This window comes from Chiloscyllium plagiosum, chromosome 18 (genome assembly GCF_004010195.1).
Source record: "Chiloscyllium plagiosum isolate BGI_BamShark_2017 chromosome 18, ASM401019v2, whole genome shotgun sequence".
Lineage (NCBI taxonomy): Eukaryota > Metazoa > Chordata > Chondrichthyes > Orectolobiformes > Hemiscylliidae > Chiloscyllium > Chiloscyllium plagiosum.
In genome coordinates, this window is record NC_057727.1 from 32216273 (window position 1) to 32233360 (window position 17088).

At 40.0% G+C, this 17088-nt stretch overlaps 1 protein-coding gene across 1 annotated transcript in view; it reads right to left on the bottom strand.

Moving 5' to 3' along the window:
- arhgef3 (Rho guanine nucleotide exchange factor (GEF) 3) overlaps positions 1-17088 on the bottom strand; it is a 328180-nt gene that overhangs the window by 294085 nt on the left and 17007 nt on the right. Inside the window, exon 2 of the mRNA XM_043708105.1 lies at positions 10739-10798. Coding sequence (XP_043564040.1) covers positions 10739-10798 — 60 coding nt within the window. The remainder of the gene's footprint in view (positions 1-10738; positions 10799-17088) is intronic.

Genomic DNA, 17088 nt, shown 5'->3' on the forward strand with positions numbered 1-17088 from the left:
TTCAAACAATTCACCATCTCCAAACTAATGTTCACGTCAGTTTGAAAAAAAAAACTGTGGATGCTGGAAATCTGAAACAAAAACAGAAATTGCTCCAGAAACTCGGTAGGTCTGGCAGCATCTGTGGAGAGAAAGCAGAAGTTCTGAAGAAGGGTCACTGGACCCAAAATGTTAACTCTGCTTTCTCTCTCTACAGATCCTGCCAAACTGCTGAGAGAATAAAAGGTGTTTCTGGTAAGTATTTAGTACAATGGGGTTTGAACTTTTCAAAGACAAATTGATTATCTAGCTGATAAACCCCCTACTTGTGCAAACCTTACTGGAGGCCAAACTGTAAATAAATTTATCAGGACTTCAACAAAAATGAATAGCATTCCAATTTTACTTTGACACCCTGTACTTGCTCCATCTATATTTAACATCTTTTATATTACAGATAAAGGTCTGGGAAATAAATACCTCAGCAAGGACCTACGACTTTCACATATCACTCTCTCCCATTTTACTGCTGGTCTTTGCTTGTGAAGAGAAATAATTTTTTCAAGTTACATTTATATTATCTTATATCTATGTTAATATTATGGGGTTCAGTTAGCTCAGTTGGTTGGATGCTGAAAGTCTGGGTTCAATTCCTACATCATTTACCATTAAGGCATTAAGGTCGACAAGTCCCCAGGTCTGGATGGGATCTACCCCAAGTTACTGAGGGAAGTGAGAGAGGAAATAGCTGGGGCTTTAACTGATATCATTGCAGCATCCTTGAACACGGGTGAGGTCCCGTAGGACTGGAAAGTTGCTAATGTTGTCCCCTTGTTTAAGAAGGGTAGCAGGGATACTCCAGGTAATTATAGACCAGTGAGCCTGATGTCAGTGGTAGGGAAACTGCAGAAGATACTGAGGAATAGGATCTATTCCCATTTGAACAAAAATGGGCAGCATGGTTTTGTACGGGGAAGGTCATGTCTTACAAACCTAACAGAATTCCTTTCGGAGGTGACAAAGTTGATTGATGGGGGAAGGGCTGTAAATGTCACATACATGGACTTTAGTAAGGTTCCCCATGGTAGGCTGATGGAGAAGGTGAAGTTGCATGGAGTCCAGTGTGTTCTAGCTAGTCGGATAGAGAACCGGCTGGGCAACAGAAGACAGAGAGTAGTAATGGAAGAGAGTTTCTCAAAATGGAGACCTGTGACCAGAGGTGTTCCACAAGGATCCGTGCTGGGACCACTGTTGTTTGTGATATATATAAATGATTTGGACGAAGGTATCGGTTGCCTGATTAGCAAGTTTGCAGATGACACCAAGATTGGTGGAGTAGTAGATAGTGAAGGGGACTGCCAGACAATACAGCAGAATATCGACAGATTGGAGAGATGGGCAGAGAAACGGTAGATTGAGTTCAATCTGGCAAATGTGAGGTGATGCATCTTGAAAGATCCAATTCAAGAGCAAACTATAAAGTCCTGGGGAAAATTGACGTACAGAGAGATCTGGGTGTTCGGGTCTATTGTTCCTTGAAGGTGGCAATGCAGGTCAGTAAAGTGGTCAAGAAGGCATATGGCATGCTCTCCTTCAGTGGACGGGGTATTGAGTAGAATTGGCAGGTCATGTTACAGTTGTATAGGGCTTTGGTTCGACCGCATTTGGAATATTGCGTACAGTTCTGGTCGCCACACTAACAAAAAGGATGTGGAGAGGGTGCAGAGGAAGTTCACCAAGATGTTGCCAGGTATGGAGGGCACTAGCTATGAAGAGAGGTTGAATAGATTAGGATTATTTTCATTAGAAAGACAGAGGTTGAGGAGGGACATGATTGAGGTCTCCAAAATCATGAGAGGTACAGACAGGGTGGATAGCAAGAAACTTTTTCCCAGATTGGGAATTCAATTACTAGAGGTCACAAGTTGAAAGAGAGGGGAAAGGTTTATGGGAGATATGCGTGGAAAGTTCTTTATTTAGAGAGTGGTGGGGGCCTAGAATGCATTGACAGTAAAGGTGGTAGAGGTGGGCACGATAACATCATTTAAGATGTATCTATACAGACACATGAATGGGCAGGGAGCAAAGGGATACAGAACTTTAGAAAATAGACGGCAGGTTTAGATAGAGGATTAGGATTGGCGCTGGCTTGGAGGGCCAAAGGGCCTGTTCCTGTGCTGTAATTTTCTTTGTTCTTTGTTTGTTCTTTGAATGACTCTCTTTCTCAATCTCTCCCCCGACATGGTGACCCTATAGGACTATGGTGACTTTATCTTTACCTTATATTATCATTAATGGTATTATCCCAACCTCTCTTGTTCTCTCCAATTAATTAGAGCACAATTTGAAGCACAGGATTCAACTGCTTTATATCACAGGATCACGTTGTTTGCCTGGGTGATATGTCCATCTAAATAATACTCCCTCCATCAAATGTCGCATTACATTCCAAAAATAATTCATAATGAAGTGTTGTGACTTATGTAAGCAAAGCTCCATGCGACCAATGACAAAACATTACATTATCTGTGTTAAAGAATCTTTGTTAGGCTAATTCTATACTCCCACTTGAATGAACAAAACAAAATTATCTGAGTTGCAACTCATTCACATTATAGACTTGAATCAATGAACTCTCTAAGTATTGATCTGCTTGGAGCCCCTATATAATATTTCAAGAGCAGCAGACATACAAGTGTACCAGCACCTGCATGTTCCTCTTCAAGCCACATTTTACGGGAATATATCATCATTCCTCACAGACATTGGTCAAAATCCCAGAAGGTTCTCTTTAACAGCACAAAGGGTATGGCTAAACTACATTTTCACCAAAATCTGTTCATGAGGTGTATCAGCACAGGCTAGGCCAGCATTTATTTCCCATCTCTAACTGCCCAGATAGCCGTGTCTGGAGTCAATGTAAATCAGAGCAGGTAATAATGGCAGATTTCCTTTAAGGGACGTTAGTGAACCAGTTGGCTTTTTTTTTTGTGACAATCAATCCTGGTCTATTATTCTAGCTTTCAATTCTCTATTTTTATTGAATTCAAATTTCACCATCTGCTATGGCTGGTTTGAACCTATGTCCAAACCCAGAACCTTTGCCTGGCATCCTGGATTACTAATACACTGATAATACTGCTATGCCAGTATTATGGCCGTTCAAGAAGATATCACAATACCACAGGCACAAAAACAAATACGCCTGGAACTAAAAGCTGGTTTTACCAAAGCTCAGATCCCATGGACAAATAAAATAAAATGCATGAGCCTTGGAAGCATCCCTTTTTGGCATGTTGTTCTAAAGGAGTGAGACTTCTATCCTTCCAAACCTGCCACAATTCCAATTCATTTTAGCAAATCAGAGATCAGTATCAATTCAGAGCAGTGGGGTTTCTGCTGGTAAAAAAGTGTGCATTGGGAACAGGAAAATAATCAATTCTACTGCAACGGGAGCAACATTGCCCCAAATTCCTGGGTCCTTCTCTATATTAACCCAAAAATGTGGCAGTAAGTGAGGCGAATACAAACAAAAGTCCTCTGGAGAGCTAGGGCCCACATTCTCAGTGCAGTGGCAGCAAGGAAAAGCCAGCATTGGTTGCAGTGAATCCATTGAGCAGAATCTCATCTGAAATGACAGTTCTGCTTAGAGAGAAATCAAAGAGGAAGCAGGAAAAAAATAGAGAAGAGTTCTCTTCATGTAGAACATCTCGGTGGTTTTGTTTTGAATCTAGCTCCAGGAAAAAACAATGTTCCAAGTGGAAGAACTTCTTAATTTTGTTTAGACACACTTTCAACAACATTGTGACTGTCAGAATGACATATATAGAACAATCCTTAATATTCCAAAATAATGTAGTATGGAACAGATTATGCATCCAAATCTAACAATTGAATTACATCAGATTGTAGTAGAAATGTACAGAAATATTTTCTGATCAGAAAGGCACATTCCTTCTTAACTGTGCTAGCAGATACAGAAAGCATTGCTATTGGCTTTCAATCCAAGATACAAAAATATTGTTCAACAGAGTCGCTCTTACTCTGGCACACTTGGTACATTGTTGTACAGTAATAATCCCAATCTTTTAAATCTTACATCTTTTAATCTTAATTAATTGTCCATGCCAGTCAACAGCAAACTGATACAAGCCAGTAGTGAGGACAGGAATCTCAAAAAGTGAATACGAGAACTTGAAGGTAGAAGAAAATACAATTTAACATAAAATTATCATTTATTAAATAAATACCTAGCAATAAGTACCACTCATGGAATTGTGAGGGTATTGGAAAAGTTGGGTTTTGCAGTATGAGGGAGCTGAATTTTCAGATATACTTGTTAGTGAACACAGGTATTTTTATTCATGTTTATTTAATTGCATAACCTGATCAGTTGGAATATTTTCAAACCAGTATGCTTGTGTGCTATTAGGAATATTTTACAATATTTTAAAATGTCAATTATTTCAATTCTGCAAACAAGCTTCCTCTGACATTTAATTCAGAAACCTTAAAGTGAGTTTTAAAACAGCGTTTACCTTTTTACAATATTCCACATAAGTACTTTTCTACAAATTAACTCCAAGTTTCTTTCAGCAAAGTCGCACATAAACCACACATACAAACAAGAAGCAGGAAGAGACCATTCAGCCCCCCGAGCCTGTTCCACCATTTAATAAGATCATTGTTGATCTGATTGTCACCTCAAATCCACATTCCCATCTACCCCGATAACCTTTTTACACCCTTGCTTAATAATCTCTGGGACACTGCCTTAAAAATCAAGTCAAGGACTCTATTTCAACCATCTTTTCAGAATGGGAGTTCCCAAAGACTTACAACTCTGAAAGATAAAATGGCTTCATCTCAGTTTTAAATAGGTGATTCTTTATTTTCAAAGACTGAGCTATATTTCTAGATTTTCCCATAAGAGGAAACATGAGTCCACATCTATCCGGATCTTGCATGGTTGCAATCAAGTTGCCTCTTACTCTCTTAAATGCCAGTGGATACAAGCCTATCCTCTCCAAACTTTGCTCAAAAGGCAATCTGCCAATTCCAGGTATTAGTCTAGTAAACTTCTACTGAGCTGCTTCCAAAATATCCCTCCTTCCTTAAATAAAAGGTGGTCAATATTGTATGCAGTTCTCTCAATATCATTACACCAGTGCCTGTATAACTGAAGCATTACTTCACTACTTTTCCCCTCATAATACACATTGACATTCTATTAGCTTTCCTAATGATTTGCTGTATCTGCATACTAACCTCATGTGATTCAGGTACCAGGCCAACCAGATCCCTCTGCAATCTCTCGCCATTTGGATAATATGCTTCCTTTTGTTCATCCTGCCATAATGGACAATTTCACAGATGGGGCCTTTCCTAAATCAAGGAAAATTAACTATCTCACTGGCCACTTCTTTTAAGAACGTAGGGTGAAATCCATTAGGCATGTGTTAGCCTGTGATTCCAACAATTTATTTAGTATTACTTCTCTGTTAATTATAATTTACGTGAGTTCCTCCATCCCTTCTGTCTTCTGACTCGGAGTTGTGTCCAGGATTTTACTGGTATCCTGCAAGGTGAAGACTTTTGCAAAATATTCACTCAACTCATCTGCCATTGCTTTATTTTCCATAAGTCACCAGGCTCACTTCCTAGGAGACTAACACATGCTGAAGGTAGGTGAAAGTGAAGACTGCTATACTGGAGATTAGAGTCGAGAGTGTAGTGCTGAAAAAGCACAGCAGGTCAGGTAGCATCCGAGGAGCAGGAAAATTGAAGTTTCGGGCAAAAGCCCTTCATCACAAAAGCACTTCACACATCTTGAACTCTACTTTTAAAAAATATCTGTTTTTATAGTTCCAGCTAGTTTTCTCTTATATTCTAATCATATTTCCCCCTAGATTTTTTTTATCATTCCTTGGTTTATTTTGTCATTCTATCCAACTTTCTAACCACCCACCTATAGTGATTGTAATGAGGTTAGCCAGTTGGATCTCACAGAATAGGAATTCTCTGAATGGACTAGAGTAACAACTCCAATCAGGGAGCCCTGGCTGACTTGTCAGAAAGATACTGACAAGTTATTTCACTATCTGTTTCTGCACAACTATGTACTTTTTTTCTTTAAGTTTGATATTATCTCTTAAACTTTCTAGTTAACCATGGCTTGAGAATCCACCACCTGGAATTTTTCTTACATGTTGGAATATATTGTCAAGGTCAGAGATCGCATCTCTGAAATTCAGCTCTTTTGTACATGCTTGAACCAAGAAGGAACCCACATTGGGCATCAGTGAGGTTATTGCTTTGTAAGTGCTACTTTATAGAATTGTTGATCACACCTTCCTTCACTTTACTGATGACTAAACGTAGACGGATGGAGTGGTAGTCAGTCAAGTTGGATTTCTCTTGCTTTTTGTATACAGGATGTATCTGGGCATTTTTCCATTTTGTCAGGTAGATACCAGTGTTCTAGGTCTTCTGGCACAGCTTTGTAATATGTGCAGCAAGTTCTGGAGCAAGCTGTCAACACTATTGCTGAAATGTTGTCAGGACCCACAGTCTTTACAATATCCAGTACTTCCAGCCATTTTTTGATATCACATGGAGTGAAATAAAGTGTCTGGAGTGATGCTAGAGACCTTCGAAGGAAGCCAAAATGGATTGTACACTCAGCACATCTGGCTCAAGGTTGACAAATGCATTGTTCCCAAAACGTACAGATAAGCACAATGGCAAGAGAAGATAATGACTGAAGTATCACCGAAATTATACCATACTGTGGCATTTGAATATTCACACACAATAAAGAATGGCATCTCATAACTGCAAACTACTACTCAAAGTTTCCTTTTAGGATTTGAGTGTTACAACTATCATCTCAGCATTATGACTCATCTGATGTGTCTAAGAGATTCCTGAAAGAATGAGGAATTTACAGAAGTTAGGGGATGTAATGGGAGGTAGTTGCATGGAGGGAGATAAACCAAAGATACAATCAGGAAGATGGGTGACCTCCAGGGGAGAGAGGCATGTAGTGCAAGAATATTCTGTGACTATCATCATCTCAAACAAATATGCTGTACTGGAAAATGTAGGAGGTTATGGACTCTCAGGGGAATATAGTACTGACAACCAGGTTTCTGGTACTGAGACTGGCTCGAATATAATGAGGGGTACACTAGGTGCCAAGCAATCTATTGTGATAGGGGACTCTCCAGTCTGAGCTATAGACAGGCGTTTCTGTGGCCGACATCAAGACATCAGAATGGTGTGTTGCTTCCCTGGTGCCAGGATCAAGGATATCTTGGAGAGGGTACAGAATATTCTCAAGGGGGAGAGGGACCAGCAGGAGGTCATCGTACACATTGGAACTAATGACATAGGAAAAGAAAAATATGCGATTCTAAGGAGGGAATATAGGAAACTAGCCAGGAATTTAAAAAGTAGGTCCCCAAGGTTAGTAATATCTGGATTACTCTTAGCGCTATGAGACAGTGAGGATAGGAATAGAAGGATGGAGCAGATGAATGCCTGGTTGAGGAGCTAGTGAAGGGAAGAAGTATTCATATTTCTATTTCATTGAAATCTCTTCTGGGGTAGAAGTGACCAGTATAAGGAGGGCAGATTGCACCTGAATTGGAAGGGAACTAATATACTGGCAGGGAGAATCGCTCGAGAGGATTTAAACTAGTAAGGGAAGCAGGGTGGGACCCAAAGAGCTAGTGAAGAAAGAGATCAATCTGAGACTGGTACAGCTGGGAAAAGGAGCAAGTCAAACAAACAGGGCAAGCAGGAACAAAGCAGACAAAAAGAGGTAGGACTGACAAATTAAAGTGCATTTATGAACACAAGAGGGCTTATAGGTAAGGCAGATGTACTCAGGGCATGGTTGGGAAGATGGGACGGGGATATCACAGCAATTACAGAAACGTGGCTCAGGGATAGACAGGACTGGCAGCTTAATGTTCCAGAGTATAGCAAGGATAGAAACGAGGTCTAGAGAGGAGGGGGGCATGGCATTTTTGATTAGGGGTATCATTACAGCTGTACTTAGGGAGGATACTCCTGGGAATAAGTCTAGGTAAGTTATTTGGGTGAAACTGAGAAATAAGAAAGGGATGATCATCTTAATGGAATTGTACTATAGACCTCCCCCACCAAGTAGTCAATGGGAAACTAAGAAATAAATTTATAAGGAGATCTCAGTTATCTGTAAGAGTAATAGGGTGATTATGTTCGGGGTTTTTAACTTGCCAATCATAGATTAGATTGCCACAGGTGGCTTAGATGGAGAGGAATTTGTTAAATGTGTACAAGATAATTTTCTTATGCAGTATGTGGATGTATCTACTAGAGAAGGTGCAAAACTTGACCTATGCATGGGAAATAAGGCAGGGCAGGTGACTGAGGTGTCCATGGGGGAGCACTTTGGGTCAGTGACCATAATTCTATTAGTTTTAAAATAATGATGGAAAAGGATAGACCAGATCAAAAAGTTGAAGTCCTAAATTGGAGGAAGGCCAATTTTGAGGCTATTAGTTGACTGGGGCAGTTGTTCGCAGGTAAAGGGAGAGCTGGAAAATGGGAAGCCTTCAAAAATAAGGTAACAAGAGTCCAGAGACAGTATATTTCTAGTGGGGTGAAAGGGAAGGTTGGTAGTTGTAGGGAATGCTGGGTGACTAGAAAAATTGAGGTTTTGATGAAGAATAAGAAGGAAGCATATTTCAGGAATAGACAGAGATCACATGAATTCTGAGAAGAGTATAAAGGCAGTAGGAATACACTTAAAAGGGAAATCAGGAGGGGACATGAGATAACTTTGGCAAAGAGTGTTAAGGATAATCCAAAAGGATTCTACAAATGCATTAAGGACAAAAGGACAACTAAGGAGAGAATAGGGCCCCTTAAGATAAGCAAGGCCACCTGCATTTGGAAATGCAGGAAATGGGGGAGATACTAAGCAAGTATTTTACATCAGTGTGGAGAAGGATATGGAAGGTAGAGAATGTGGAGAAACAAATAGTGACATCTTGAAAAATGTTCATAGTACAGAGGAAGAGGTGCTGAACGTTTTAAAATGGATAAAAGGTGGATGAATCCCCAGGACCTGATCAGGAATACCTAAGAACTCTGTGTGAAGTTAGGGAAGCAATTACTGAGTCCCTTGCTGAGATATTTGTTTTATCCATAGCCACAGGTGAGCTGCTGGAAGACTGGAGGTTGGCTAACGTGGTGCCACTATTTAAGGAAGGTGATAAGGTAAAGCTAGGGAACCATAGACCGGTGAGCCTGAGATCAGTGGTAGGCAAGCTGTTGGAGGAAATCCTGAGAGACTGGATTTACATGTATTTGGAAAGGCAAGGACTGATTAGGGATAGTCAACATAGCTTTGTGCATGGGAAATCAGGTCTTACTAACTTGATTGAGTTTTTTGAAGTTGTAACGAAGAGGATTGATGAGTGCAGAGAAGTGGACGTGATCTATATGGACTTCAGTAAGGCATTTGACAAGGTTCCTCATGATAGACTGGTTAGCAAGGTTAGATCATTCGGAATAGTGGGAGAACTAGCCATTTGGATACAGAACTGCTTCAAAAGGTAGAAGACAGAGGATGATGGTGACCTGTGACCAGTGGTGTGCCACAAAGATCGGTGCTGAGTCCACTGCTTTTTGTCATTTATATAAATGATTTGGATGTGAATAAAGAAGGTATAGTTAGTAAGTTGGAGGTGTAGTGGACAGCGAACAAAGTTACCTCAGATTACAATGGGATCTTGATCAGATGGGCCAATGGGCCAAGGACTGGCAGATGGAGTTTAATTTAGATAAATGTGAGGTGCTGCATTTTGGAAAGGCAAATCTGAGCAGGACTTAGGCGCTTAATGGGAAGATCCTGGGGAGTGTTGCTGAACAAAGAAACCTTGGAGTGCAGGTTTGTAGATCCTTGAAAGTGGAGTCGTAGGTAGACAGGATAGTGAAGGCGGCGTTTGGTATGCTTCCCTTTATTGGTCAGTGCATTGAGTATAGGAGATGTTGCAGCTGGACAGGACATAGATTTGGCCACTTTTGGAATACTGCATGCAATTCTAGTCTCCCTGCTATAGGAAGGATGTTGTGAATCTTGAAAAAGTTCAGAAAAGACTTACAGGGATGTTGCCAGGGTTGGAGGTTTTGAGCTATCGGGAGACTCTGAATACACTGGGGCTGTTTTCCCTGGAGCATTAGAGGCTGAGGGGTAATCTCATAGAGGTTTTATAAAATCATGAGAGGCATGAATAGGGTAAATAGACAAGGTCTTTTCCCGGGGTGAGAGAGTCCAAAACTAGAGGGCATAGGTAATCTAAGGGGTACCTTTTTCACACAGGGGATGGTGCGTGTTTGGAATGAGCTGTCAGAGGAAGTGGTGGAGGCTGGTACAATGACAACATTTAAAAGGCATCTGAATGGGTATGTGAGTAGGAAATGCTTAAAGGGACATGGGCCAAATGCTGGCAAATGGGACTAGATTAATTTAGAATATCAGATTAGCATGGCTGAGTTGGACAGAAGGATCGGGTTCCATGCTGTTTCTCTTTATGACTCGAATAGTATGTGACTATTAAAGCAATTTACATCAGTTTGAGGAATTTGTTGAACAGTATAGATTCAATAGTATCACATTATCCAGATGATCATAGGTTTTATATATTCAGGTCCAGAGATCAAGATAACTCTTATGAAATACCAAGAAATAAAGGAAAGCTCAAACCTTGTCATGTTGTCACTCTGATCCACACCTCTCAAGGCTGACATCAAAATGGTTGCAGAGCTGTTGAATGGAAGAAAGTATAAGGTAACATTGACAACAAGTAGTGCAACATCAGCAACTTTTCCAGCAAGTGTCACAATAATAATAACATCCAGAATGACTCTCAGGACCAGAGACAACACCCGTGTCACCTTTGCAGAATGTCAACTCACCACTGACAGCCACAACAATAAGTATGCCTGATAGATAGCCAGCATCTTACCACCTAAGAGACAGCACGAGCATTAAGAAAACTGTATATTCAGTGTACCTAGACTCTGGAGTTTCCAGCACTTCCATCCTTAGTTATTTCAACACCATTCATAGTTTAATTAATAGCATAAATTCTATAAACTCGAAATATAGACAGCTTCAGCTGGAGTTGAGAGAACAGAATCTAGCACTGGAGTTTCTCACCACTAAAACAGGAAATCCCCTAGTCCAGGAAGAGAAATGCAACTAGTTTTTTGACAACAATTGGCAAAAAACCTGATGACTTCTACAAATTTTCTTCATTTATTCATGGAATAAGGGTGTCACTGGCTGGGCCAGCATTCATTGTTCATCCTTAGTTGCCCCTGAGAAGGTGATGGTCAATTACCTTCTGAAACTGCTGCAGTCTGTGTAGTGTATGTACATTCACAATGTCAATAGGAAGTTATTCATTCAATGGAAGTCGTTAATTAAACACAGTTTTGCATAATGAATGCAACTTAATTTTCTAACAGTTAAACAGATTAATGCCTTACATGAGGAAAGGGTGTCACTAAATTGTATCCAATTGATAGAAACCTAAATACAGTGTGCTTTCATTTCAAAGCATTGATCATAAAAAAATCATAACTCACAGACCTACAAACTGGTCAGACATTATCTTAACAGCTAGCAGATTATCAGCATCACTTGAATGAAACACAATTACAAGGTTTCACAGTTGCTGCTTATTAAACTTAATGCAGAAAATGGTATAAATCAAGAGGCTACTTTTTGCCTACAGTGAAGGGAGAACACCGGCCTAAGCCAAGAAAAATTAAGAGAGTAAATGCAGGGAATACACTGTACTTTCCCCATTCATCATCAACATCAAAATAGATTTTTGTTTTGAATGTAGATTCAGTCAAATACGACAACATCCTTGATATATTAAACCAATAAACTCTTTAAGATTCTGATCAACCTGATGTGAATTTCTAGATATTTTCGTTTTTGTGCATCCACCATTAGCAGTTTTTTTGCTTTGAATTTCACCTGAGACAATAGTGTAGTGACAAGTAATTCAGCACATCTTCTATTGTCCCCAAGGTGACAGTGACCATGTTCTAAACAATAGAACATGCATGTTAGCTGAGATCGACTGCTTAATTTGTCTAGCATTTGAAACTCATGAAATATACAACATTGAACATTGCAGTAAGAGCTGAACAGAAATTCAAAATTTTATTTTGCAGCACAGTGGTTAGCACTGCTGCCTCACAGCACCAAGCACTCAGGCTCAACTCCACCCTGGGGCAACTGTCTGTGTGGAGTTTGCATGTTCTCCTCATGTCTGTGTGGTTTTCCTCTGGGTGCTCCTGTTTCCTCCCACAGTCCAAACATTTGCAGGTTAGGTAGATTGGCCGTGCTAAATTGTCAGTGTCCAGGGATGTGCAGGCTAGGTGGATTAGTCATGGAAAATGCAGGACTACAGGGATAGAGTTGGTGGGTGGGATGCTCTTCGCAGGATTGGTGTGGACTTGATGGGCCAAATGGCTGACTCCCACGTTGTGGGGATTCTATGAGAGTGGATAAAATTTAACCAAAGAATTTATTGCTCACAATATATTTTTGAAGTAACTTTCACACACAAATGGACATAATCTTTGTTGCATTGTTGTATTGGAAGCTATATACAGATTAGTTGAATTATTTCAGCTGATACTTTATTAAGAGAACCACAGCGATAAGAGTAAATCTGTTGCACTATACAGTCTGTTCTGCTATAACGCGGTAGTTGTGTTCTTGTGCGAGCTTGTGTTATAGAAAATCACAGGGCCTATGGGAAAAACAGGATTGAGGCAAACCACCAAAAATAGTAGTTAGCCTAACACAAATGATAGTACAGTCTAAGTAAATGTTAAAATCATATATTTTAATGACATAATAATATAAATTTAACACTTAAAGGGCTTTCTGAGTTTGCTGAGTTACAGTACTGTATTAGGACAGCATCATTACTTTCAGGTGCAGTTCTGGGTGCAGGGTTACAATGAAAGGAATTATTTAGTCCAGAAGTGGATGGCTTGACTCATTGTCCTCGGACTGTTTCTTGGGGCTTGGCTTAAAAAAGGCATCTAGCTTTTGCTGCTTTGCCAACTTTCTTCTTTCATGAAGAAGCTGTTTGTAGCGTGCCAGATAAGACTTTATGCCATGAACTGCTATCCTACTTGATTCTGCATTATAGTCATTGTCTAAGAACTGCTATTGTTTCTCAACTTCCCACAGGATAGAAGAAAAAGAGAAGTGGAAAGTTCTCATGGTACTGCATCCTGGACTTTGTTATCTTCATCTCGAGCTTTGATTTCCCCCACAGCAACAAGTTGTTATAGATCAGTCTCCAATTAGTCAAATCCAACCTGCATTGCAAGAACACAATGTTCTTTGATTGCTGGAAGCTCCTCTGATGGTTCAATGCCTTTGAAAATCATGAAGAAAATCTGGGAGAAGCTTCCACCAAACTGCTGGGAGCAGTCTTACTGACAGTACCCCAGCCTCCACAATGATGTCAATAGCACTCTTAATCTTAAAGCTCTTCTGAAATTGAAGAACTCTATCCTCATTATCCCCCTTAGTAGCTGAAATCAGCTTCCTGAATGCGTGCCTTAAATAATGCAGTTTTTAAAGCTGCTATTGCACCCTGGTCCATAGGATGAATGACAGAGGTTGTGCTCAGAGGTAGAAATAGCACTTTGATGTTTTCAGAAAGCTCACCAATGATAGGAAGATGGCTTGGTGCATTGTCCAGAAGGAGGAGAATCATGAAATCCAAATCTTTTCTTCTGCAATAATTTCTAAAAACATCCTCAAAAACATCAACAATAAGCCCAGAAAAAATTTGCCCATTATCTAACCTCTTTTGCTTGACCTGAAGTAAACACCTAGAGTGGACTTAAGGTAACCAGGGATGGAATTGTGTAATAGCCAAAGGGAGTTTGTGTTTTAAAAAAATCATTTCCCAATTCACCAATCCTACTACAGCCAGATCATGTTGACGAAGTCTGCATTATAGCAGAATGACCTGTATCCACTAATTTGTAAGGTAATACACCACGGGATTTAAAATCTTTTGCAGATAACATACTTGGATATCCCTTTACAGCTTTTGATGCATCCAAATACGTCTTAAATTTATTATCTAACACAGTTGAAACACTTTGAGATACTAGTATATAGGTTGTAGAGTATTGTTTACAACTGTTCTCACATCTTTCTGGGTCCATTCCATTATGATAGGGCTTGATAAAATATCATGTACATGGTTTACAATGTGAAAAAAAATGCATTCACAAATCCAATAATAATCCAGCATTGTTCAGCATAATGTCACACTCTTGATGATTAACAGCCTTTCCTTGAAGCTGCGTTGTACGTGTCACCCTGAACCTGCTGGAACCCGTTTCTATTGTGCTCCATTGTGCATGATGAGAATCCACTAGAACAAATCAGAACATCTTATACAGCTAAAACTGTAACAGCAAAAGCTTTAACACAGATGAGCCATTTCCAGATAACAATGCAGAACTAGAATTGTTTTGGAAACAATTGATTCCTTGTGAATCATGTCACATACTAAACAGTCTACAGTCCCGATATTTATAAAATCATTATGTTGGTTTATTAATGTGAAAGCTATCAGTAATTATTGATCTAATTATATGACTATCTAAACAATAAAAATATTGAAGAACAAATATTTTCTGTTCAAAATATTGCCTGTAATCAAAGTCAAACAACTGCTTTAAGATTTTAAAAGTCTTTCATACAGTAAAGAATGACATAGTTGAATTTACAATGTAACAAACACATGAAGTAATTGCAAACATAGTTGAATGCAATTAATCACTAAATGTTTGATGGCGGGTTTATCAATGGCTTAATGAGAATAAAATATCACTTAATGTTGTCATAAATCACACAACCCAGAAGAACCAAAGTTTAATGAACATTAATTGTATTGTTAGCCAATCCATCAGATCGTATGAGTTGTGGGTGTGTATATGTAAAAACAGGTTGGCCTTATTGTGATGTTTGACATCATTAATTATGATGCTTCTTATCCAGGCTTCAAACAAGGAAGACAGGCTCTTGCGGTGCAGTGGAAGTGTCCCTAATGCTGAGACTGGAGATATGGGTTCAAGTCCCACTGTGCCAGCGTATATTATAACATCTATGAACAGGTTGATCAGAAAATATCTAGGGTTACTGATAAACATGGAATCTCAATCCTTCATTTCTCCTCGTTGAGCAGGGACAACAGGCTCACAGTACTACTGGATTAGAGTGGTGCTGGAAAAGCACAGCAGCATCCAAGGAGCAGGAAAATCGACGTTTCGGGCAAAAGCCCTTCATCAGGAATAGAGCACTACTACTGTATTGCCATACTGTTTAGATTAGATTCCCTGCATTTTTAGGCTAAAATCCCTACAGTGTGGAAACAGGCCCTTCAGCCCAATAAGTCCACACCGACCCGCTGAAGAGCAACCCACCCAGACGCACCTCCCTCTGACTAATGCACCTAACACCATAGAAAATTTAGCATGACCAGTCCACCTGACCTGCACATCTTTGAATTGTGGGAGGAAGCCAGAACACCTGGCACAGACACGGAGAGAATATGCAAACTCCATACAGACAGTTGCCCAAAGCCGAAATTGAACCTGGGTCCCTGGCACTGTGAGGCTGCAGTGCTAACCACTGAGCCACCGTGCCACACCATTTAGCACAGACACAAAGGTTATTGGTTTTTTTCCAACAGAGCTGTACACTTGTCCAAATGCACTGGCTTGGATGGGGGCAACCGTGCACCAAGCTAGTATGGTTTGGTGTTGTTGCCTGCTCTGCAGGTCATTGGAGGAGGTCCTATCTCTAAATTACCCATACAGCTGGACATCCAGGTCCCTATCTGCCAAACACAGTACCAAATTCCCCTTGCCTGCCATCTCCAACGAAAGTGGCAAGAACTGTGCAAGTCAATTCCAGACTGAATGTTTGCCCAAGTGCACAACAGTACCAGGGATGCCAATCAACTCTGGGATATCAGACAGTGGTAAGTTCCTCCCAGAATGGTATGTGGTTAAACAGGGCTAGACTCAGACAAGGGGAAGGGTAGATAAGTGAGCAGAGTAGATAGTTAATGGACAAATTTCATGCAATACAGAGAGAAAATGCATTATGCCTCTCGTGGTTAAAAACCCTCCAAAATCCCCAAGCAACTCATTAAAAATAAGAAAGATTCAGCCCTGGGTCATTTAAGATGATACTATACTGGGTGCAAAATGCATTTTGTAACCATTTCAATTCACAAAAGTTGTGCTTATTTTAACTTCTTTTAATCCTGGAAATGCATAGATGGTTCACTAGAGAATTCTCAAAGTTATCTATTGTATACAGATACTTTGCTTTCCTTGCACCATTGTGCACCTCGAAGCACAGGGGGAACTCACTGGGGTACACAATGTAGATGATGAAATGGTGGTCTTGATGCATCTACAAAGGCTTTTCCTTTTCCTTTTATTCCACATGAAGAAAAGCATTCTTTGCAATCCTTGGTTATGAATGCTAATCAATGTCATATGATCTGAGCAGAGGGAGACACTTGCACATGTCTAACCAAATCATCCTGTTTGAACAATAATGGGCCTATGAACAACTACCTTATCAACTTAATGTTATCTTTCTTCTTACCACATATTCAACAGTTGTTCTCTTCAAGTGTTTTGTCCAGGATTGAATTTTCTTTAAAAAAATCAACTGATCGATATAGCAACAGGTTGCTTTCAAAAATATGTTGCTTAAAACTCTCATTTGTTTTTGGTTTTGTTCTTGGGATATGGGCATTGTTTGTCAGAAAGGATTCTTTCTCAGCCTCTGGGATTCTAGGACATGGGAGACAGGGAAAATAGCTTTGATGATAATCAGCCAGGATCTACAATAGCAAAGCACGCAAGGGCTATTTGGCGTACTCCTGCTCCTGTTTTGGTCAGTTTCAATAGCAAGGCTGAAAATGTGTTGCTGGAAAAGCGCAGCAGGTCAGGCAGCATCCAAGGAGCAGGAGA